The 26,219-nt window shown below is 37.6% G+C and overlaps 1 protein-coding gene across 5 annotated transcripts in view; it reads right to left on the bottom strand.

Moving 5' to 3' along the window:
* The window catches only part of CTNNA3 (catenin alpha 3), a 1,887,341-nt gene that overhangs the window by 1,773,317 nt on the left and 87,805 nt on the right, over positions 1 to 26,219 (bottom strand). For all 5 annotated transcript variants that reach the window (XM_078345825.1, XM_035266221.3, XM_078345826.1 and 2 more), the window contains one exon: positions 24,269 to 24,372. In XM_078345825.1, coding sequence (XP_078201951.1) covers positions 24,269 to 24,367 — 99 coding nt within the window. In that variant the 5' untranslated portion in view covers positions 24,368 to 24,372. The remainder of the gene's footprint in view (positions 1 to 24,268; positions 24,373 to 26,219) is intronic.

The following is a 26,219-nucleotide window of genomic DNA, read 5'->3' as shown; positions in this document are numbered from 1 at the left end:
AGAGGGCAAAGAGGAAGCATTCCCTTTGCCCCTACAGATTTGGCGTTGTGGGCAGGATAATCAAAACTGCTCTGCTCCTCTAGCAGCTGCAGTCAAGGGAACACAGGACCTGACAAGTGAACAGAATGGTAAGAAATCCTTACCAGTCAGACTCCCGGTCTCTTTGTCTGCAGAATCTGGTCAAGCAGACAAGGAAAATCAGTTTGTCTCTTTTTCCTTTCCAAATTTAAAATTAATGGAAGAAAAGCATTTGTATGACTAGTCTTAGGTGTAATGACTCGTGTATTTTTGTTATAAATATTCATATTGTCCCATCCTTTTCCTCGCAGAAATGTCTTTATTTTTTTCCTTTGCCTCTATCTTTCTGTGTCGTTTGTCAAAAGAGTCCCTCTTGTTTTATGTCTTTGATAGCTTAACTTTTGACAAAGTAGGAGCACTATCTCTTGGTCTCCGCCATCCAGTGGGCATGATTCTTGGGTCACATCCAGTGGCCAGCATACAAGGACTAGGAACCCTGAGACACCAAAGATATCAAGCGGCACACTCTGTTCCAAATGTGCCAGGCTCTCAGCAGAGTTTTTCTTAAATAAGAAATCCCATCTACAAGGGGCTTTTGTTGTCCTAACTCTTGTTGCCTGATTAGTCCCAGAAAGTCCAGTCCCAGGAGGGCCTACTCAGTGTCACAGATTAACAGATCTGTGACTGGTGTCCCTCCCTCCTCAAATACTGGAGGTACCATACAAACAAACACCTCCTTGACCATCTATGACGAGTGTCCTTTGCTGTATAAGACTATTTCTGGAAGTGAATGTTGGGGGGATCATGAGGACTACAGCATCTTCCCATTATTATACTGCCACTTATACTGTCTATGATAGTCTAAACCTGGAAAGTTACCTCTGCGACTTTCCATGAAAATGGCTCATTAACTTGAGTCACTTATGGAATAAATAAATTGGCTATACTTAAAAGAAAACTTTTTAGGGAGCTCTTGTCTTAAACAGCTATCATATTGATACCTATTTTAAAAATATGAAAGGAATATAGCCTTAGAAATTCTCTTAGTAAGATTTTTTATATAGAAATCATATTCAAAGCAAAGTTACAATCCTGTACACTCAAAGTACCTGCTTTGGATCCCATCTAGGATCTGCAAAAAAGCACTCTGGCCTGCAGTCTAATGGCTAGGATTCCACTGTTTCATTGCTGCAGCTCAGGTTTAATTTCCAGTCAGGGAACTACTCCCTTGGAGATGTAAATCCTTTAACTCAGGGGGAAAAGGAAACATTTATTAAAATTAGTCTGAGGATTGGGCATGGTGGCTCATGCCTGTAATCCCAGCATTTTGAGAGGCTGAGGCATAAGGATCACTTGAGCCCAGGAGTTTGAGACCAGCCTGGGCAACACAACATGACAGACCCTTCTCTACAAAAAGTTAATTTAAAAAATTAGCCAGGTGTGGTGGCATGCATCTGTAGTCTCAAATACTCAGGAGGCTAAGGGAGGAGGACAGCTTGAGCCCAGAGGTCAAGGCTGCTGTGAGCCATGATTGTACCACTGCACTTCAATCTGGGCAACAGAGCAAAACCTTTTCTCAAAAAAAAAAGTTTGAATTACTTGTTTTAATTTATATTTGTGTGACCCTTGACTTTTGAGGGTACCAATTTGCCATTAATCTTTTTCCCTTCCATGGATAGTTATCTTCCTGTTCATCACTAAGTCTCTATTTTCTTCCAGCTGTCTTTGTGGGGTGGCTCTGGATCTTGTGAAGACTGCTTCTTTGTACCTCTTTGGAGATACCTTGTGTGACCTTGGTTAAATCATAAAAGGCTTGTTTTGGTTCTGAATCATTTGGTAGGTACCTTTTGTTTAAAAAAAAAAGTAAAGATCAGAATAAATAAAGTTTTTAAAAAATAAAGTTTATTTCTCCTTCCTTTCTCTACCTCTAATACACATGAAGGGATCTTGTGTGACCTAGATAGGACTTCGAGTGACCTTGAAGCCCCTTGAGAAACACAACAAAAAGGTACCACTGACTCCCTGCTTTGGGGTTCTCTGTTTTCCTCATGGAGACTCAAATTCGTGTTCTCGAGTCTAAAAGCTCTTCTCTCTTTTACATTAAACTCCCTCATCTATTTGGCTTTTGTATACACACATGTATAGGTGTGTGTTGTATGTTGTGTCTATATGTATGTATTTGTCTATACATATGTTTGTATATTGTCCACATGGTACCAAAGTGACTTATAAATAAATGAGTACTCATAGCCCAAAACTTCTCAAGTTCACTTGACTTTAATAAATCTTTGGTAAATAAAGCTAGTTTTTAAATTGCTGGTAAAATAAAAATGTCTTCAAAATTTAATTTAGACATTATTGCCTAGGTCTACTGGTCACACAGATTTATGCTATCTCTGTTATTTGTTTTTAGGTCATAAAACTGTTGTTTCTATGATATTCTTGATACTTTCATAATTTGTATGTAAGCTAAAACTGTAAGTGCTGGGTGCTGAGCTCCCAAAAGCCTTACACACATCTTACTGTGGCTTGTTGAGCCAAACCCAATATGGCCCCATCCTCCCTGGTCCAGCTCTTTCTCCTGGTCATGTTGGGAGGGTCAGATCCTCCCAACATTGTCTTCACAAGTCTGTCTTCTGCCCTGGGCCCTATATTGGGTGTGTAAATCCAGGATTCAGACAGGCCCAACCCTTTATAGTCATCCTTGGTGCCACGTGGGTACTCAGAACCCAGGACAACTAGAGGAGGAACAATGGAGAGGGAACTGTGTCCAGTATCTCAAAGGCCTTAGTTAAGATAAAACTGACTGAAACTGGTTTTGCTTTTTCAAAATAACCTAAATGAATAGCTTTATTTTCCATGAATAATTCAAATATAACTGTTTAAAAAGTACTTTTCAATAATTTAAAATCTTAAAGACATTTTGTGTTAGATTCAGTAGTAATCATGAAATGTGTGAGTCATTTCTAAATAAGTTAAAATACTAAAACATTAATTATTAAGCATAAAGTTTAGATATTTTGACATCTTGTTCTTATATGGCATAGAAAAGCTAAATATATCTATCTGGTAATGAGCAAAAAAATTGATGAAACATCTTTTTAAAAATTATAAAATGGTTTTCATTTACAAACACTGATACAAAACATTTCAAAATTACTTACTTCCTAGTTTTTCAGTAGAAATCAGGGTTATTAAGAGTTACTGTTATAACTAGTATATAATTAAAACTACTATATATGAAAAGCAACCATGCATGGAGTATACAAGAGAAGTAAAATGTTATATGAGGATGTGCTTTTGTTGAGAAAAAGCAATTTTATATAGTTCAGAGATGATGTAAAGGTTGTTTCCAAATGAGGAGAAATATGATATAAATAAAAAACTAAATGGGTATAGAAAGTTGAGGAAAAAAGAGAATTTCAAAATATTGTGTGATTAAAGTGAATGAAATTAAATAAATTTCCTGTTTGTTTTTAAACTGAGCCTTAAAATTAAAAATAGTCTATAAAACTGAATTTTATTTTCTCCTTTGAACGAGATTTTCATATAGTATCAATAAAAAATAGTAAACAACTTTGGTTCACCTTTTGAGTAAACCACAAAAAAAAAAAGTTGGGGGGAGAAACAGATTCTGTGTGCCTCATGCTGTCTTAATAGGTCTTTTGATTATTTGAAAAACTAAGTCTCATCTCTTTAAAGAATAAAGGTTTTGGCTTTTTGAAATCTTTTCCTTATTACACTGGCTAAGTGAATGACTTTATTTCAATTTTTGATCAAATGTTTTAAACCTCTGACATATTTGACAAGCTTCCCAAAATAACTTGCAAATTCTAAAGTAAGTCTTTTTGACTTCAAACTTTGGATGTTCCAAAGGCCCCCTGAAGTAACCAAAAGAAAAATAACGAACAGGCTTAGATGATATATTGAATTATATAAGAAGCACTGTCAAATAAGAAATGATGTTTAACCTTTTTTCTGAGTTATATTTATATGGCTATCTTATTAGTATGTGTTCAAAACTGTATGAAATTTCTTAAAATATTATATATCTTGGTATATGTTGTCAGTCATATTATAACTGCTATGTTGAATTGTTGTAGGCCACAAAAAAAAAAAAGACCAAATTTCTTTATCAATTGTTTATTTAACCATGGCCATTTTAAGTCCCATTGTCCACAGTTAATTGTTTTATTCTGATGCCTTTTTTTTCTTGAAAGCTTTGTGCAAATCCTGAAGGGTGGGTCTTCAAAGAAGTTCATGGAAATAACACTAACAAATAGAGGTTTCTGACAACTCTAAAACCATATCAGTGAATCAATAAACTGTGTAAAAATTCCAGAAAAAAACTGGACTCATAAAATTGCTAAACTACCATCAAGCCAAACAATAATTAATTACATGGGACTGAACTGATAGAAGACTGAAATGATTATTTATGATTTTCTGTTTTTGCTGATTCTTTTTAAGTTTTTTTCTTCAGAGTTAAAAAAATACTTTTAAAGACTGCAATTCTTCTGTGTTAGGCACACTGAAATAAATTGTATATGTCATTTCTCCTATTAATCTGCCTTTTCTCAGTTGATTTTTAACCTAAACTTGCAGAGGGCAAAGGAGAAATTTGACCTTCATCCCTACACAGCTTTGAAGGCACTAGGACACGGCTATCTTGGCGTGTTCATTTCCAGTTTCCCAGTGAGTACCACTGGCAGCAGTCACCATCCACCAGCAACAAGCTGAAACCAGACAAACCGGAAAACATGGCAGATAGGCTGGTTTGGGAGCACAAGTGAGTCACAATTCAGAGACTTCAAAATTTGGAAATGTGGGAATGAGCATAAGACAGAAGAGAGGTTTTATAGGAAAATCCCCACTCTAGGCATAAGCAGGAACTCTGGGTTGCTGTGGCTAATGGGACTTCCTTTGAATTTGTAAGGGGAGTAGGAGGCCGGGGAATCAGATTACATAAGGACAAGCATCTGGCCTACAGGGCCAGGTGCTCAGAGAACTGAAAACAATGAGTCCCACAGAGACTGAAGTATAATTCTGATAATAGAATGTGATTTAGAAACTGAAAAAATCTGTTAAAATTTTTTCACAAACTTCTATTGTCACTGAACAGCAAGAGTTTGTAAATCCAAACCTGAAAATGACACTATGACTCAACTCATCCCCCTTGTTTCTACTTTCTGTGTAACTTTCAGCTTTGCACCTGAATAACTGCTTAACCCTAGGCACTAACTACTTAAATCTTCAAATATAGTCAACTTCTCAAAGTGAGGATGCTAATGGAACCAATTCATGATCATCCCCCCAGAGGCAGAACTCTCATGGCAGAGTACCTCACAGGGTTCTTGCCAGCCTATAATTGAGTGTCACTAAGTCAGCTGCCAATCCTGATAAAGTTAGCTGTAACAAGGGTGCCAAAGTGTCTTGAGACCATTAGGGAAACTAGCAAAAGGAACCCCTAAAAAGAAGACAAAGGGAATCTAATAGTTATTGAGGCTATTCACAAATATTCCCATTGTCCTCTGAGCACAGGGCAGGATCACATACCCAACATCCACTTTGACCACATAACTTGCTTTGACAAAAGCAATGTGAGTGGAATTGACATATATCACATTCAAGTGAACATGTTAGGAGTTCTTACATGATTCATCATGTTCCATTTCCCCAGTTGCAATGACAGTGGAATCACATGTTGCGATAAGTCTGTATTACCCTGGGTCTCTGAGTGCCTGCACCAAGCAGAGACCCCAGCTCACATTGGACATGTAGCTTGAGCAGGAAATAAATTTTTATTAAGCCTCTGAAATTTGGGGGTTTTCTTCTTATCACAGCACAACCTTGCTCATACTAACACATGGGCTGATAGATAAACTTGCCCCAGTGAGTATTCTAGAGTTTATAAAAGCTATCCCCAAAGGGATGCCCAGATATAGGTGGGAGACACTATGGAGGTAGAAATGAAAAAAGGCCAAGAGGTCCTACAAGAGTTAGGAGTGAGTGACAAAGAAATGTTCATTACTGTTCATCTAAGTCTAGATTTAGTTCTTGAAAACATGGGATAGATTAACAGTCATACATTTGAACCTTTGCCCTTCTAAAAAAAATTCAAAAAATAACACATTATTAAGCATTTGTCATTACTATTATTTTAAGGGATTTTGAGTAAGTCAATTCTTTTAACTCATATTCAACATAAATCTGACACTTACCAAACTGTATTTTGTAGCAAATAAGATTGTAGACAGTTTCATTATATAATGACTGTAGCATGATCCAGCAGTTTATATCCCTTTCAGAGAGTATACAACATAGAGATGTAAATTCTTTGAAGCACAATTCTGCATAAATAGACTTTCTGCATTGCATTGCCAAACTTGGATCTTGAAAGTGATAAAGTGCAGATGCCTATAGTTGTAGTCATAAAAATGTAATTGCTGAGAAATTATTTCTGATCAATTGGATGAATTTATTACAGAGGGATGCAACTGTGTAAGTTATCACACAAGAAACTGAAAATGAATTATTGAAATATATCCCAGGCTGAACATCCCTACAAAATGACCTAGTAATTTGCCTGTGCCCAAGAGAAAAAAATACATTAAAGATAAATCAGGTTTGGTCGGGAAGGCTTTGGTAACCATAAAAGAGCAGAATAAAGATTTACAAAGAAATGAATTCAGAAGTTAGAGTGACATAATAGTATCTATGACCAATCACTCCAAGAATTAAAATGTAATTTTGACTTTGAATTATATACAGAGGTGATAAGTAATTTCTGTGGAACCCTGAAAACAAAGGAATATAACATGAAGATAAATCATGAGGAAGTAAAAAAAATGTTAATGGGGCTACTGAATTAATAACTTTAGCTGGTGGCAATATGAACTTAAAGATATGAACTTCTTTCAGAATGTTTTCCATTATAATCAGAGACTATATCATGTACTTAAACCATGTAACTATTTCAAATTAAACACTCTTTATAACAGTAGACAAAATATGAACACAACCATCTATAGATGAATTAATAAAGAAAATGTGGTGTATATGCAATGGAATATTATTCAGTCGTTTAAAAAAAAAAAAAGAAAATCCTGTCATTGTCATTTATTTATTTGTTTATTTTTAAGACAGAGTCGTACTGTCACCCAGCCTGGAATACAATGGCACAATCTCAGCTCACTGCAACCTCCACCTCCCAGGTTCACGTGATTCCCCTGCCTCAGCCTCCTGAATAGCTGGGATTATAGGCTCAAACCACCATACCTGGTTAATTTTTTGTATTTTTAGTAGAAATGGGGTTTGACCATGAAGGCCAGGCGGGCCTCAAACTCCTGACCTCATGATCCACCCACCTCCGCCTTCCAAAGTGCTGGGATTACAGATATGAGCCACTGCACCCAGCCAATCCTGCCATTTTCTAACATGGATGAGCCTGGAGGACATTATGATACATAGAATAAGCCAGACACAGAAAGGCAAATACTGTATGATCTCGCTTATATGTGGAATCTAAAAAAGTTAAATTCAAATTAGCAGATGGTAAAAGGGTAGTTTCCAGGTGCTAGTGAGTAGGGGAAATGGGGAAGACTGTTGGTCAAATGTTACAAAATTTCAGTTTTAAGAGGACTAGGTTTTGGGATTCTAATGTGCAGCATGGTTAATATATAGTTAATATATGGCATTCTTTACTTGACATTTGATAAGAAAGTAGATTTTAAGTGTCTTAACCACACACACACAAACACACACATACGACGTTAACTATGGGTAGAGATGGATGTGTTAATTCATTTGACTGTGGAAACCATTACACATTGTATACATACATCAAATTATCACATCATACACCCTGAATGTACAGAATTTTTGTTTCATTATTCGTCCATTAAATATATTAAAATAAAAAATAAACACTTCTTCTCCTCCTCCCCCGGGGTGGATGTCAACAGCCAGATTCAGAGCCCCATCCTCGCTGCCAGGACTAAGATGGCCAATTAGAAGTAGCTGCGGTCTGCAGCACTCAGAGAGGAAAAAAAGAAGCAAGTGAATTCAGCACTTTCAAATGAAGTATCCACGTTCTCACATTGGGGCTCACTAGGCAAACAACTTGACCCATGAAGAACAAAGAAAAGCAGAGTGAGGTGATGGCCCACATGGGGGCAGCACGGAGCTAAAGGAACCCCCACTCTCAACCAAGTGAAGCAGTGAGGGATAGTGAGACCCTACCTGGAAAACCACGCTTTTCCCACAGATCTTTGTATCTGTGGATCAGGAGATCCTCTCGTGAGCCCACACCACCAATGCATTGGGTCTGATACACAGAACTGTGTAGAATGTTGGCAGAGCAGCTGCTCAGGCACACGCAGAGACCCAGGAGTTTAACTTACTCCAGCTCCAGGATCCCTGGCAAGATGGGAGATCTCTCCGTACATATCCCTAGGAAGGGGACTAAAACCAGGAAGCCAAAAAGTGCCATTCTGCAGGCCTGCTTCCACAGCACCCCACAAGTAAAGACCCACTGACTTGGAATACCAACCAGTCAATGCCTGAGATAAGACAAGTTTCTGGGGGAAGGGGCGGCCACCATCTCTGTGGTTAAGTCAACTCAGCCATTCCAGTCTGACGGCTTTGAAGAATACAAATGGTCCAGACAATGAAGGGTCCCCAACAACAGCACAGCTGCCTTGCCAGATCATGGCCAGACTGCTTCAAGTAGGACCCCCGCATCCATTCCTGGTGGGACCTCCCTGCAGGGGTTTCAGCCACTCCAGCAAAGGTTCTACAGGCAAAGCTCTGATCTCTCCCTGGGATGGAGCTCGAAGGAGGAGTGGTGGCCACTATCTCTGTGGTTCAGCGGACTCAGCCATTCCAGCCTGCCAACTTTGGAGAATACAAACGGTCCAGACGAAGAAGGGTCCCCCTTTCCCCAATGCAGCACATCTGCTCCACAAAAAATCATTCTGCAGGCCTACTTCCACAGCAACCCAGAAGTTAAGACCCACTGACATGGAATTCCAACCAGCCAATAGCAAAAGGCTGAAGTAGGCCTGAGATGAGACAAGTTCCTGGGGGAATGGCTGGCCACCATCTCTGTGGTGCTTCTGCTTCTGATCCCATTCCTCCTGACTGAGTGTAACCTCCCAACTGGGGTCTCCAGCCACCTCCTACAGGCACATCGGGAACAGCAACACATTAGTACCCCACTGGGACGGAGCTTCCAGAGGAAGGAGCAAGCTACCATCTTTGTTGTTTCACAGCCTTTACTGGTGATACCTCCAGGTATGGGGAAAGTTGAGGCAACTAGGGTCTGGAACAGACCCCCAACAAACCACAGCAGCCAAGAGAAGAGTTGCCTAACTGTTAAAGAAAAACAAACAGAAAACAACATACACACACACAAAGACCCCATAAAAACCCTATTCAAAGATCAGCAACCTCAAAGATAGAAGGTAGATATGCCCACAAAGATGAGAAACAATCAACACAAAAACACTGAAAACTCAAAAAGCCAGAGCACCTTTTCTCCTCCAAATGACCACAGCAGCTCTTCAGCAAGGGCACAGAACTGGGCCGAGGCTGAGATGGCTGAATTGACAGAAGTAGGCTTCAGAAGGTAGATAAGAAGGAACTTTGCTAAGCTAAAAGAGCTCAATTCAAAGAAGCTAAGAACCATGACAAAACAATACAGGATCTAATACCCAGAATAGCCAGTTTAGGAAGGAACATAACTGGCCTCATTGAGCTGAAAAACACAACGTGAGAACTTGACAATCACAAGTATCAAGAGCAGAATAGGCCAAGCGAAAGAATCTCAGGGCTTAAAGACTGTCTGAAATAAGACAGGCATACAACAATAGAGAAAAAAGAATGAAAAGGAATGAATAAAAACTTCAAGAAATATAGGATTATATCAAGAGACCAGACCTATAACTGATTCTGGTTACCTGGAAGAGACAGGGAGAATGGAACCAAGTTGGAAAACATACTTCAGGATATCATCCAAGAGAATTTCCCCAACCTAGCAAGTCAGGCCAACTCTCAAATTCAGGAAATGCAGAGAATCCCAGTAAGATTCTCTACGAAAAGATCAACCCCAAGACATATAAGAATCAGATTCTTCAAGGTTAAAATAAGAGAAAAAATATTAAGGGCAGCCAGAAAGAAAGGCTAAGTCACCTACAAAGGGAAGCCCATCAGACTAAGAGCACTCAGTGGAAACCTAATAAGGCAGAAGAGATTGGGGGCCAATATTTAACATTCATAAAGAAAAGAATTTCCAGCCAAGATGGCCAAATAGGAATAGGTCCAGAGCACAGTTCCCAGTGAGAGTGACGCAGAAGGCACTGAGTGATCTCCGCATTTCCAACTGAGGTACCAGGTTCATCTCAATGGGACTGGTTGGACAGCAGGTGTAGCCCAAGGAGGGCAAACCAAGACAGGGTGGGGTGCTGCCTCACCCAGGAAGTATAACAGGCCAGAGGACCACCCCCCAACCAACAGAGGCCATCAGGGACTTTTCTGGCCATTCTGGCACTCTGGTTCAGATACTGCGCTTCTGCCACAGTCTTTACAGCCCACAGACCAGGATATGCCTGCTGGACCAACAAGCACAGTGGTTTTCCAGCACAGACCTGAGTGGCTATTTCAGCCAGCGTTGTGGGTTTCTAGCACAAATCTGGGTGGCTATTCTAGCTGGCACCTAGAATGCCAGAGAGACACAGCTGCACATTCCCCTGAAAAAAAAAGGAAGCTGAAGGCAGGGAACCAAGTAATCTGGCTCAGTGGGTCCCACCCCCACAAAGACCAGCAAACTGAAACCTACTGGCTTGAGAGTTTTGCAGCCAGCACAGCAGTTTGAGCTTGACCCGGGACAGTTGAGCTAAGCGGGGGAAGTCCATCCACCATTACCAAGGCAGTCTGCCAATACCAAGGTGGACCACCATTACTGAGGCAGTTATAACCTTACCTGTGTAAACAAAATCACAAGGAAGTTTACGCACCAGCTGGGCAATGCCCATGGAAGATCAGCAATGCCTCTGCAGGTAGACTGACCAGACTCCCTCCTTGCTGAGCAGGACATCTCCGAAAAAAGGCAGCAGCAGCCCATCAGAGACTTATAAATAAGCCCCACCCTCCCAGGACAGAGCACCAGGGAAAAGGGGCGGTTATGAGTTCAGATGCAGCAGACTTAAACCTCCCTGCCCAGCAGCTCTGAAGGGAGCCATAGAGCTCCCACCACAGCACTTGAGCTCTGATAAGGGACAGACTGCCTCCTCAAGCAGCTCCCTGACCTCCATATATCCAAAGAGACACCTTATACAGGAGAGCTATGGCTGACATCTCGCAGGTACCCTTCTGAGAGGACGCTCTCAGAGGAAGGAACAGGCAGCAATCCTTGCTGTTCTGCAGACCCCACAGGTGATTCCCAGGTAAGAGGGTCTGGAGTGGACCTCTAGCAGTCCTGCAACAGAGGGGCTTGACTATTAGAGAGCAGAAAGAAATAGCTTCAACATCGACAGGAGGGATGTCCACTCAGAGACCCCATCCAAAAGTCACCAACTTCAAAGACCAAAGATAGATAAATCCATTGGAGATGGGAAGAAACCAGCACAAAAAAAGCTGAAATCACCAAAAACCAGAATGCCTCTCCTCTGCCAATGTCTCACCAGCAAGGGGACAAAACTGGATGTAGAATGAGTTTCACGAATTGACAGAGCAGGCTTAAGAAGGGAGGTAATAACAAACTTCTCTGGGATAAAGGAACATGTTCTAATCCAATGCAAAGAAACTAAGAAACTTGAAAAAAGGTTAGATGAAATGCTATCTAGAATAACCATCTTAGAGAAGAACATGAATGACTTGATGGAGCTGAAAAACATAGCACGAGAAGTTTGCAAAGCATGCACAAGTTTCAACAGCCAAATCAATCAAGCAGAAGAAAGGATATCAGAGCTAGAAGATCAACTCAATGAAATAAAATGAGAAGGCAAGATTAGAGAAAAAAGAGTGAAAATAAAATGAACAGAGCCTCCTAGAAATATGGGATTATGTGAAAAGACCTAATCTATCTTTGATCAGTGCGCCTGAATGCAACAGGGAGAAGGAATCCAAGCTGGAAAACACTCTTGAGGATACTACCCAGGAGAACTTCCCCAACCTAGCAAGGGAAGCCAACATTCAAACCCAGGAAATGAGGAGAACACCACAAAGACATTCCTCAAGAAGAGCAGTCCCAAGGCACATAATCACCAGATTCACCAGGGTTGAAATGAAGGAAAAAATGCTAAGGGAAGCCAGAGTGAAAAGTCAGTTTACCCATAAAGAAAAGCCCATCAGACTCACAGTGGATCTCTCAGCAGAAACCCTACAAGCCAGAAGAGTGGGGGCCAATATTCAACATCCCTAAAGAAAAGAACTTTTACCTTAGAATTTCATAGCCAGCCAAACAAAGCTTCATAAGTGAAGGAGAAATAAAATCCTTTACAGACAAGCAATTGCTGAGAGATTTGATCACCACCAGGCCTGCCTTATAAGAGCTCTGGAAGGAAGCACTAAACATGGAAAGGAAAACCATTAGCAGCCACTGCAAAAATGTGCCAAATGATAAAGACCATCATCACAATGAAGAAATTGCATCAACTCACAAGCAAAACAGCCAGTTAATATTAAAATGGCAGGATCAAATCCACACATAACAATATTAACCTTAAATGTAAATGGGCTAAATGCCCCAATCAAAAGACACAGACTGGCAAATTGGATAAAAAGTCAGGAGACCCATCTCACATGCAAAGACTCACATAGACTCAAAATAAAGAGATGGAGGAAAATTTACCAAGCAAGTGGAGATCAAAAAAAGCAGAGGTTGCAATCCTAGTCTCTGATAAAACGAACCTTAAACCAACAAAGATCAAAAGAGACAAAGAAGGGCATTATATAATGGTAAAGGGATCAATGCAACAAGAAGAGCTAACTATCCTAAATATATATGCATCCAATACAGGAGCACCCAGATACATAAGGCAAGTTCTTAACAACCTACAAAGAGACTTAGACTCCCACACAATAACAGTGGGAGACTTTAACACTACACTGTCAATATTAGATCAACAAGACAGAAAATTAACAAGCATATCTAGGACTTGAACTCAGATCTGGACCAAGCAGACCTAATAGACACATACAGAACTCTCCACCCCAAATCCACAGAATATATTCTTCTCAGCACCACATCAAACTTACTCTAAAATTGACCACATAATTGGAAGTAAATCACTCCTCTGCAAATGTGAAAGAACAGAAATCATAACAAACAGTCTCTCTAACCACAGTGTAATAAAATTAGAACTCAGGATTTAGAAACTCACTCAAAACCACACAACTACCTGGAAACTGAACAACGTGCTGCTGAATGACTACTGGATAAATAATGAAATAAAGGCAGTAATAAAGATCTTCCTCAACACCAATGAGAATGAAGACACAATGTACCAGAATCTCTGGGAAACATTTAAAGCAGTGTCTAGAGGGAAAGTTATAGCACTAAGTGTCCACATGAGAAGCTAGGAAAGATCTAAAATTGACACCATATTGTCACAATTAAAAGAACTAGAGAAGCGAGATCAGACAAATTCAAAAGCTAGCAGAAGACAAGAAATAACTAAGATCAGAGCAGAACTGAAATAGATAGAGACACAAAAAAACCTTCAAAAAATCTAAATCCAGGAGCTGGTTTTCTGAAAAGATCAACAAAATAGACTGGTAGCCAAACTAATAAAAAATTAAACAGAGAAGAATAAAGTAGATGCAATAAAAAATGATAAAGGAGATATCACCACCAATTCCAAGAAATACAAACTACCATCAGAGATTACTACAAACAACTCTATACACATAAACCAGTAAATCTAGATGAAATGAATAAATTCCTGCACACTGATGCCCTCCCAAGACTAAACTAAGAAGAAGGTGAATCTCTGAATACACCAATAACAAGGTCTGAAGTTGAGGCAGCAATTAATAGCCTACCAACCAAAAAAAGTCCAGGTCCAGATTGGTTCACAGCCAATTTCTACCAGACATACAAAGAGAAACTGGTGCCCTTCCTTCTGAAACTATTCCAAACAATACAAAAAGAGGGGATCCTCCCTAACTCATTTTATGGGACCAACATCATCCAGATACCAAAACCTGGCAGAGACACAAGTAAAAAAGAAAATTTCAGACCAATATCCATGATGAACATGGATGCAAAAATCTTCAATAAAATACTGGCAAACCAAATGCAATAGCACATCAAAAAGCTTATCCATCACGATCATGTAGGCTTCATCCCATGGATGCAAGTCTAGTTCAACATCCACAAATCTATAAACATAATCCATCACATAAACAGAACCAAAGACAAAAATCACATGATCATCTCAATAGATGGAGAGAAGACCTTTGACAAACTTCCACAGCCCTTTATGCTAAAAATTCTCAACCCACTAGGTATTGATGGACTGTATCTCAAAATAATAAAAGCTATTTATGACAAACCCACAGCCAATATCATACCGAATGGGCAAAAATTGAAAGCATTCCCTTTGAAAACTGGTACTAGACAAGGATGCCCTCTCTCACCACTCCTATTCAATATAGTACTGGAAGTTCTAGCCAGAGCAATCAGGCAAGAAAAAGAAATAAAGGGTATTCAAATAGGAAAGGAGGAAGCCAAATTGTCTCTATTTGCAGACGACATGATAGTATATCTAGAAGACCCCATCATCTCAGCCCAAAAACTCCCGAAACTGATAAGCAACTTCAGCAATGTCTCAGGATATAAAATCAATGTGCAAAAATCGCAAGCATTCATATACACCAATAACAGACAGAGAGCCAAATTGAGAACAAACTGCCATTCACAATTGCTACAAAGAGAATAAAATACCTAGGAATACAACTAACAAAAGACGTGAAGGACCTCTTCAAGGAGAACTACAAACCACTGCTCAATGAAATAAGAGAGGACACAAACAGATGGAGAAACATTCCATGCTCATGGTTAGGAAGAATCAATACTGTGAAAATGGCCTTACTGCCCCAAGTAATTTACAGATTCAATGCTGCCCCCGTAAAGGTACCACTGACCTTCTTCACAGAACTGGAAAAACCACCTTAAACTTCATATGGAACAAAAAAAGAGCCCACATAGCCAAGAAATTCCTAAGTAAAAAAAAAAAAAAACAAAGCTGGAGGCATCATACTACCTGACTTCAAACTTTACTACAAGGCTACAGTAACCAAAACAGCATGGTACTAGTACAAAAACAGAGATATAGACCAATGGAACAGAACAGAGGCCTCGTAAGTAATGCCATACATTTACAACCATCTGATCTTTGACAAACCTGACAAAAACAAGCAATGGGAAAAGGATTCCCTGTTTAATAAATGCTGTTGGGAAAACTGGCTAGCCATGTGCAGAAAGCTAAAACTGGACCCCTTCCTGACACCTTATACAAAAACTAACTCTAGATGGATTAAAGATTTAAACATGAGTACTAACACCATAAAAACTCTAGAAGAAAACCAAGGCAATACCATACAGGACACAGCCATAAGCAAGGACTTCATGACTAAAACACAAAAAGCAACGGCAACAAAAGCCAAAATAGACAAATGGGATCTAATTAAACTTAAGAGCTTCTGCACAGCAAAAGAAACTATCGTTAGAGTGAACCAGCAACCAACAGAATGGGAAAAAAATTTTGCAAGCTATCCATCTGACAAAGGGCCAATATCCAGAATCTACAAAGAACTAAAACAAATTTCCAAGAAAAAAAAAGACAACCCTATCACAAATGGGTGAAGGATATGAACAGACACTTTTCAAAAGAAGACATTTATACAGCCAACAAACATATGAAAAAATGCTCATCATCATTGGTCATTAGAGAAATGCAAATCAAAACCACATTGAGATACCATCTCACGCCAGTTAGAATGGTGATTGTTAAAAAACCTGGAGACAACAGATGCTGAAGAGGATGTGGAGAAAGAGGAATGCTTTTACACTGTTGGTGGGAGTGTAAATTAGCTCAACCATTGTGGAAGACAGTGTGGTGATTCATCAAGGATCTAGAAATAGAAATAACATTTGATCTAGCAATCCCATTACTGGGTTATATACCCAAAGGATTATAAAACATTCTACTATAAAGACACATGCACATGTATGTTCATTACAGCACTGTTCACAATAGCAACGACTTGGAACCAACCCAAATGCCCATCAATGATAGACTGGATAAAGAAAATGTGGCACCTATATACTGTGGAATACTATGCAGCCATAAAAAAGGATGAGTTCATGTCCTTTGCAGGGACATGGATGAATCTGGAAACCATCATTCTCAGTAAACTGATACAAGAACCGAAAACCATACACTGCATGTTCTCACTCATAAGGGGGTGCTGAACAATGAGAACACATGAACACAGGGAGGGGAACATCATACACTAGGGTCTGTTGTAGGGTGGGGGACTAAGGCAGGGATAGTAGGAAGTGGGGAGATTACATTAGGAAAAATACCTAATGTAGGTGACAGGGGGATGGAGCCAGGAAACCACCATGGCATGTGTATACCTATGTAACAATCCTGTACGATCTGCACATGTACCCCAGAACTTAAAGAAAAAAAAGATAAAAGAATTTCCAACCCAGAATTTCATATCTGGCCAAACTAAGCTTCATACACAAAGGAGAAATAAAATCCTTTTCAGTCAGGCAAATGCTGAGGGAATTTGTCACCATCAGGCCTGCCTTGCTAGTGCTCCTAAAGGAAGCACTAAATATGAAAAATAAAAAGCATTATCAGCCACTGAAAAACACACTGAAGTACACAGCCCAGTGACACCATGAAACAACCACATAAACAAGTCTGCAAAATAACCAGCTAGCATAATGATGACAGGATCAAATTCACACATAATAAACTTAAATGTAAATGAGCTAAATGTTCCAATTAAAAGACACAGAATGACAAGCTGAATAAAAAGGCAAGACCCATCAGAGTACTGTCTTCAAGAGACCCATCTCACATGCAAAGACACACATAGGATCAAAATAAAAAGATGGAGGGAAATTTACCAAGCAAATGGAAAACAGAAAAAAAAGCAGAGGTTGCAATCCTATTTTCTGACAAAACAGACTTTAAAACACAAAGATCAAAAAAGACAAAGAAGGGCATTACATAATGTAAAGGATTCCAATCAAAAAAAATAGCTAACTATCTTATATGCATGTACCCAATCCAGAAGCACCCAGATAGATAAAGCAAGTTCTTAGAAACCTACAAGGAAGCTTAGATTGGGAAATTTAAACACCCACTGACAATGTTAGACAGATCCTCAGACAGAAAATTAACAAAGATATTCAGGACCTGAATTCAGCTCTGGATCAAGTAGACCTAATAGATATCTACAGAACTCTCCAGCCAAAAACAACAGAATATATATTCTCATTCATCACATGGTATGTACTCTAACATTCATAACATAATCAGAAGTAAAATACTCCTCTGCAAAAGCAAAGGAACTGAAATAATACAGTCTCTCAGACCCAGCACAATCAAATTAGAACGCAAGATTAAGAAATTCACTCAAAACCACACAACTGCATGGAAATTGACCAACCTGCTTCTGAATGATTCTTGGGTAAATTATGAAATTAAGGCAGAAATCAAGAATTCTTTGAAACTAATGGGAACAAAAAGACCACTTACCAGAATCTCTGGGACACAGCTAAAGCAGCATTAGGAGGGAAATTTACAGCACCAAATGCCCACATCAAAAAGCTTGAAAGATCTCAAGTTAACAAACTAATATCTCAACTAAAAGAACTAGAAAACCAAGAGCAAACAAACCCAAAAGCTAGCAGAAGACAAGAAATAACCAAAATCAGAGTTTAACTTAAGGAGATAGAGACACAAAAAACACTTCAAAAACTCAATGAATCCAGGAGCTGTTTTTTGAAAAAAATTATAAAATAGATCACTAGCTAGACTAATAAAGAAGAAAAGAAAGAAAAATCAAATAAACACAATCAGAAATGATGAGCAGGATATCACCATACAAACAACCATCAGAGAATACTATAAACACCTCTATGCACATAAACTAGAAAATCTAGAGGAAACTGATAAATTCCTGGACACATACACATTCCCAAGACTAAACCAGGAAAAAAACTGAATGCCTGAATAGACCAATAAAGAGTTCTGAAATTGAGGCAGAAATAAATAGCCTACCAACCAAAAAAAGCCCAGGATCAGAGGATTTATAGCTGAATTCTACCAGAGATACAAAGAGCTGGTATCGTTTCTACTGAAATTATTCCAAAAAATTAAAAAGAAGGGACTCCTCTTTAACTCATTCTATGAAGCCAGCATCATCCTGATACCAAAATCTGGTGGATATACAACAAAAAAATAAATCTTCAGGCCAATATCCTTAATGAACATCAATGCAAATATCTTCAATAAAATACTGGCAAACTGAATCCAATAGCACATAAAAAAAATTATCCACCATGACCAAGTTGTCTTCATCTCTGGGATACAAGGTTGGTTCAACATATGCAAATTAACAAACTGTGATTCATCACATAAACAGAATTAAAAACCAAAACTACATGATTATCTCAATAGATGTGGAAAAGGCCTTCAATAAAATTAAACATCCCTTCATGTTAACAATTCTCAATAAACTAGGTATTGAAGAAACATATCTCAAAAAAACAAGAACCGTCTATTACAAACCCATAGCCAATATCACACTAAATGGGCAAATGGGTGGAAGCACTCCCCTTGAAAAGACACAAGATAAGGATGCCCTTTCTCACCATTCCCATTCAACATAGTATTACAAGTTCTGGCCAGTTCAATAAGGCCAAGAGAAAAAAATAAATAGTATTCAAAAAGGAAGAGAGATAGTCAAATTATCTTTGTTTACAGATGACATGATCCTATATCTAGAAAAAGCCCATTGTCTCAGCACAAAATCTTCTTAAGCTGATAAGCAATTTCAGCAAAGTCTCAGGATACAAAATCACTGTGCAAAAATTGCTAGCATTCCAACACACCAACAACAGGCAAGCAGAGAGCCAAATCATGAATGAACTCCCAATTATGATTGCTACAAAAAGAATAAAAGACCTAAGAACACAGCTAACGAGAGAAGTGAAAGCCCTCTTCAAGAACTACAAACACTGCTCAAAGAAATCAGATAGGACACAAACAAATGGAAAAACATTCCATTCTCATGGATATTGTTAAAATGGCCATAATATCCAAAGCAATTTGTAGGTTTAATGTTATTCCTATTAAACTACCACTGAAATTCTTCACAGAATTAGGAAAAAAAAAAACTATTTTAAAATTTATATGAAACCAAAAAACAGCCCAAATAGCCAAAACAATTCTAAGCAAAAAAAAAAAAACAAAGCTGGAGGCATCACACTACCCAAATTCAAAGTATACTACAGAGCTACAGTAACCAAAACAGCACAGTACTTGTATAAAAACAGACACATAGACCAATAGAACAAAAAAAAAGAACTCAGAAATAAGACCACAAACCTACAACCATCTGATCCTTGACAAACCTGACAAAAAAAAGCAATGGTGGAAAGATTTCCTGCTTAATAAATGATACTAGAACTGGCTAGCCATATGCAGAAAATTGAAACTGGACCCCTTCCTTACACCATATACAAAATTTAACCCAACGTGGATTATAGATTTAAATGTAAAACCCAAAACTATAAAAACCCTAGAAGAAAACTCAGGTGATACCATTCAGGACATAGGCACAGGCAAAATTTCACGAGGAAAATGACAAAACCAATTTCAACAAAAGCAAAAATAGACAAATGAGATCTAATTAAACTAAAGAACTTCTGCACAGCAAAAGTAACTTTTATCAGAGTGAACAGACAAACTACAGAATCAAAGAAAATGTTTGCAATCTATCCATCTGACAAAGGTCTAATATCCAGAGTCTACAAGGAACTCAAACAAATTTACAAGAAAAAACAAACCATTAAAAAGTGGGCAAAAAACATGAGAAGACACTTCTCAAAAGAAGACACATATTCGGCCAATAAACATAAAAAAGTTCAACATCAGTAATCACCGGAGAAATGCAAATCAAAATGACAATGAGATACCATCTCGTGCGGTCAGAATAGCTATTATTAAAAAGTCAAAAACAACAGATGCTGACAAGGTTGCCCAGAAAAAGGAATGCTTTTACATTTTTGGTGGGTTTGTACATTAATTCAACCATTGTGGAAGACAGTGTGGTAATTCCTCAAAGACCTAGATGCAGAAATACCATTTGACTCAGCAATCCCATTACTGGGATATACCCAAAGTAACATATATCATTCTATTATAAAGATACATGCACGTGTATGTTCGTTGCAGCACTATTCACAATAGCAAAGGCATGGAATCAACCTAAATGTCCCCATCAGTGACAGAATGGATAAAGAAAATGTGGTACAAATATACCATGGAATACTATGCAGTCATAAAAAGGAACAAGATCCGATGGGCGGAGTGGCTCACGCCTGTAATCCCAGCACTTTGGGAGGCCAAGGTGGGCAGATCATGAAGTCAAGACATCGAGACAATTCTGGCCATCATGATGAAACCCCATCTCTACTAAAAAAATACAAAAAGTAGCTAGATGTGGTGGCGCACGCCTGTAGTGCCAGCTACTTGGGAGGCTGAGGAAGAAGAATAGCTTGAACCTGGGAGGCACAGGCTGCAGTGAGCCAAGATCGCACCACTGCACTCCAGCCTGGCACCTGGCGACAGAGCAAGACTCTGTTTCAAAAACAAAAAAAAAAGGAACAAGATCACGTCCTTTGCAGGGACAGGGATGGAGTTGGAAGTCGTTATCCTCAGCAAACTAATGCAGGAACAGAAAATCAAATACCACATGTTCTCACTTACAAGTGAGAGCTGAATGATGAGAACAGATGGACTCATGGAGAGAACACACTGGGGCCTGTCAGTGGGCGTGGAAGGAGGAAGAGCATCAGGAAGAATAGCTAATGGATGCTGGGCTTAATACCTAGGTGATGAAATGATCTGTGCAACAAACCACCATGGCACATGTTTACCCAAGTAACAAACCTGCACATCCTGCACATGTACTCCTGAATTTAAAATAAAAGTTAATGACAAAAAAATATTGAGGTCTACTTAGTCTTTTCAAATAAATAGCTTATTCTTATTTTTAAAAATAAAAATAAACACTCTTTGAAAAACAAACAAGAATATGATGAAACATTTAACATGATGTCATCCTAGAAAGAAACACCTTTAATATAATTTAATGAGATATTTTATTTGTGTTGGTAGGTAATACATGATCAAAGTGACAGGTACAAGAAGACTGAACATCAAATCCAAAAAATCAGTTATTTTAAAATATAACTCTTTGGCTTTGAAATGTACTGGTTTTTGATAAAGGGAATCCCATTATAATGAAAATCAAGAGTATATACAAATAATTTTGTTAAATGGAATTCTGCTTTATGAGATAGTTACTGTACATAGTTGGCATTATACAAATTATTATTTTAATTTAATATGTCTTGAGTATTGCTAAGACCTTGAAATCATTTTTGTAACTGAGACATTGATGTTGTATACCAAAGCACTTTTAAGAAATCAGTGAATATTTCAAAAACATTGACAACAATCTTAAGGAAGGCAAAATTAGCAATTATATTTACATGTAACTGAGAACTGTCTGATATTTAAAAGGTAATGAGTTCCCTTTCTGTGTCTTACCTACTTGTCGGTCATGAAAAGTTTGAATCCGGGAACATCAAAAGCCCTCTAAAATTAACATAATCACACTTTTTTAAAGAGACACATTTCTTTCCAATCAAACAAGATTATTCAGGTCATTTTCATCTTTCTAATTTTATAGGTGGACTCAATAAATGTTTATAGATAATTATAATCGGTTTAGAACATGCCGTAAAACACACACACAGACACACAAACACACACACACACTGTGACTAGCATTACCCTTTAATGTAAATTTGCTTAGAATACTTTGTATTAACTTCTTTAGCAATGTACTTGACTAAAGAAAAATATCTATTAGTTTCAGTTGGAATATAAAAAATAGTTTCCCTGTGATACTCTCTCTGTTTTTAAGCAATATGTTAGCAACCTTTGTGATTATCGAGTTTTAAGTGACCAACTCTAATTTTCCATTGTTATAGAGCAAATAAGGTTTATACACTAGCATTAATATGCTTTTCACCAGCCGTCTCCAAAATGAAGGTCATTTCCCTATTCCCACTCCTTATAATTTTATAGAAACAAAACCTTAAATGACTTGTGAGAACTCATTTAAAACCGTCCCCCAAAAAATCAGTGATATGTATGAAAAAGTATAAAAATACTCATATCTTAGCCCTTAACTTTTACATTTGTAACTAATTCTAGTGAAATAATACAAATTGTACATGACAAAAATGTATGTACAGTGATGTTCAGCACAGTATACAAATGTCCAAAAATGTGAGGCTACTTTAAAAAACTATAGTGCAGCTATATAATGTATACATAAATAGCAGTTTTATTAAATCATACTTACAAAAAAATAGGGAAATTATTAAAATATCATTTTAAATGGAAAAGTGGAATTAAAGCGTACATATATAGGACTATCTCCACTTGTTACACACACACACACACATATATATATCCTTCCATGTATATATATAAGATATATATATGTATATATATAAGATATATACATGGAAGGATATATATAAAGAAGATATATTCTTTAATATTACAAGGTACAAAGATGATAAAAATCACCCATAGTTTTGATGTACTAGAAGTAAATGCACCAAAATATTAATTTTTATCTCTTTTGAAAATTATGAGTGTTTTTATTCTATTTTTTGTAACTTTTTTGGCATTCCAAATTTTTTGTGAACTTACTCAGAAAAACAAATGATTTTTTTTCTTTTTTTTAGACAAGGTCTTGCTGTGTTGCCTAGGCTGGTCTTGAACTCTTGGGCTCAAGCCATCCTCTTGCCTCAGCCTTCCAAAAGTGCTGCAATTATAGGCCTGAGCCATCGCACCCAGACTTTTTTCTTTTTAACATGAAACTGCTTAGTGGGTGGCTAAGATGGACTTTAATGAAGTCTCCACAGTTACTAGTATAAATTGCACACCAGATATTAGTGTTGTTAAGACTGCCAAAGTTAACTATTAAGATATCATCAGGGAGGCACATGTTTTGAATTGTCTTTCCCATAGCAGGTTATCGACTTATACTAAGTAAAAATACGTACAAAGTCTATTCTCATAGCTGCTCCCCTCCCCACATCCATCTCACAAAAAAGATAAGCAGAACATATTTACATGATCTGAGGAAAGATCAGCATAGTTGTTCACCCAAGTAACCCTTGGGTTCTTTCAGTCCCTGGAAAAAGGGACTCGCATCTTGTATTAGGAGGCATAATGTAAGGTCAGCCTAAAGGGAAGTTCCCTCACAAATTGTGGGTTAAGGACAAAAATTTAAATCTATACCACTGCGTATAAATTTTTTTAAGCTCTGCCTTTAAAAAGTCCAATACATGAAATCTGGACTTACATAATAAAAAAAGTCAGAGAATCATTATGCATATCATCAAAGGATTATTCACCTTATGAAAGACTTTATCACAGAATTTCTTTAAATAGCTGCTTTGCTCATACATTTTAGTATTTTAAAGATAATTTCCTATTTGACAAATAAGATGCCATGTGCCTGAGGCAAGTTAGTGAAATTCTCTAGGCCTCAGTTTCTTAATCTATATAATAAAGATGGTTTTAACCATCCTACCTGCCTCATTCAGTTTTCACGTTTATCAAAGAGATAATTTATATAAAGGTACTCTGAAAATTGTGTGTGTGTGTGTGTGTGTGTGTGTGTGTAACTGCTATTATTGCTAAAAGATAATGTGGGGGAAATTTTTAAGAATTTTATTATTACCAAATATACACTTTTTCACATCTTAACAATTCTTTAAATGAAGGACGATTTTAGATGACATATTCATATATAAAAATCAAATATTTTATTTCCTCATTATTCATTTTTCCCACATTTTTAATTCTTCTGCAGTTACTATATGTCATAATTTCCATGGTATTAATACCTGGATTATGAGAGGCTCCAGCAGCTTCTCTACGGTGAATGTTTGGACCTGCAGATCCTGAGGATCAATATTCAGTGTGACTGGTGTTTCAGCTGACATGTTGCCTGTGTACAAACACAAAAAGATGCTTATGAATAAAAAAACGTTTTCTAAAGAAGAGCACTCATGAAAATCATGAAGTAGGTAAAACTTGTATTCAGCACCTCTTCTTGATATCAATTGTAGCCCTCAGAGGACCAGGGTACAAAATCTCCTTCAGAGAAAGAAGATATTCACAGACTGTTCTCTGAGGTCATGCTCTCTGGGCTTAGGTCCTGTAACAAATTAATCTGCACCAGTATGTTCACTAAATTAATAACTCATCTGAGGTGGGTTTGTATTTGATCAGTAGTCTTAAGTGATCAGAATGATAAGACACATCTTACAGCATCCAAGTCCTTTGACTTCTGTGAAATCACAGCATTGAGGCCTATGCCCATATTTTGATTCTTCTTGTTAATGATGACTTAGACAAGGAATAAGTAAAACTTTGAAAGACATGGGAACAAGTAAAGATACATCTCTACTTGATTTGAAGATTGCTTATTTGAGGATTTTGATTGGAGATGGTTAAGGGCAATCTACCTTCTTGGACCAGAAAGAAATTAATATAAATTGCACAGTTGCTGTTAAAAGAAGCCCTGGAGAAGGCATTTGATATTTGAGCAAGACAAAAGAAGAAGAAAAAAAAATGCAAGCCATTCTTTAAGGCATTAATATTATCCTTAAAAATCAATTCAGTGAGATTTTTGCCTAACTATATACACATATATCAAATGATCATATGTGGCATATGATATTTGGGTTAACATTTAAAAACTCTAGCCATGTTTTCATATAGCTATAACATGTTATTTATTCATCTACTAAAAACTACAGTAAAGTGTTAAGAATTTTGTATGAAACCCACTGGCATCGTTGATTGCAAAGAGAGAGCACACTTCCTGAAATCTAGCACATTCCTAGATAGTTCTCTTTCCCCTATTGAAAATAACCCAAATGACCTGCCAAGGGCCCCATTTGCCCCTTCACACCTGCCAAGTGTATCCTTGTTCCTAGTCTGTGCTTAACTCTGTCATAAGCCACTTACAAGGTGGCTATAATTTCTTTACTTGAAAAAATAATTATTCAAATTCTATTAAGTGAAAATATATTACTTGAATTTCTTTTCAAATGAAAGTTTCAAATTACTGCTATTAGAAAATGATACATCAACATATAAAGTCACGAAGCCCCACAAGTTAGCCCTTTTCTGCCTTGCTTCTCTCTCCTTTGCCTTGATTTTATTTTCCTTCTAAAAGTAGAAACATGGTCTCTTTTCTCAGCAATTCAGCTACAATGTAGGAGACATGCTTCAAGAAAGGCTCCAAACACTATCGCCAAATGGTTTCTTTCATATGCATTTCTAGAACTGAAATGTTTTGGTTTGAATTTTAGTTTTTCAATCACTTCACCTACCACTTGGATTCCTTCTAACATAGGCAAATCTAAATTGACAGATAGCCTATTCCTGTGGTGACCTTGCTGCATAGCCCAGAGCCAATCTATGTAATAGGGTATATCCTTCAGTGTATATCCTTAGCGTTCTATCAAATAAATGCTCACAAAAGGATTTCCTTTTTACCCCTCTATGACATAAAAATCAAGTTAAGATTGCCGCCACTGCTTTGTTCTTTCATCTCAAGGACAAAGGTAGAGGAGAGTGCTGTGAACAAAAATAAAATCTAGGTAAACCTTTGCAGTGTTTAAAAACATGTCCCTTTCACTGTGAAATTCACGATTGGTTTCCAAAGCTATATGACCACCAGAAATTGAAAGTAAGAAAAGTCAAAAATTAGAGAGAGTAAAAATTATCCATATCATATGTAAATCCTTCTAGAAGAATTTTTCAACCTAGAAGCATCTTTCTAAA

Source organism: Callithrix jacchus, chromosome 12 (genome assembly GCF_049354715.1).
Source record: "Callithrix jacchus isolate 240 chromosome 12, calJac240_pri, whole genome shotgun sequence".
Classification (NCBI taxonomy): Eukaryota; Metazoa; Chordata; class Mammalia; order Primates; family Cebidae; genus Callithrix; species Callithrix jacchus.
This window is presented reverse-complemented; position numbering and strand designations above follow the sequence as displayed.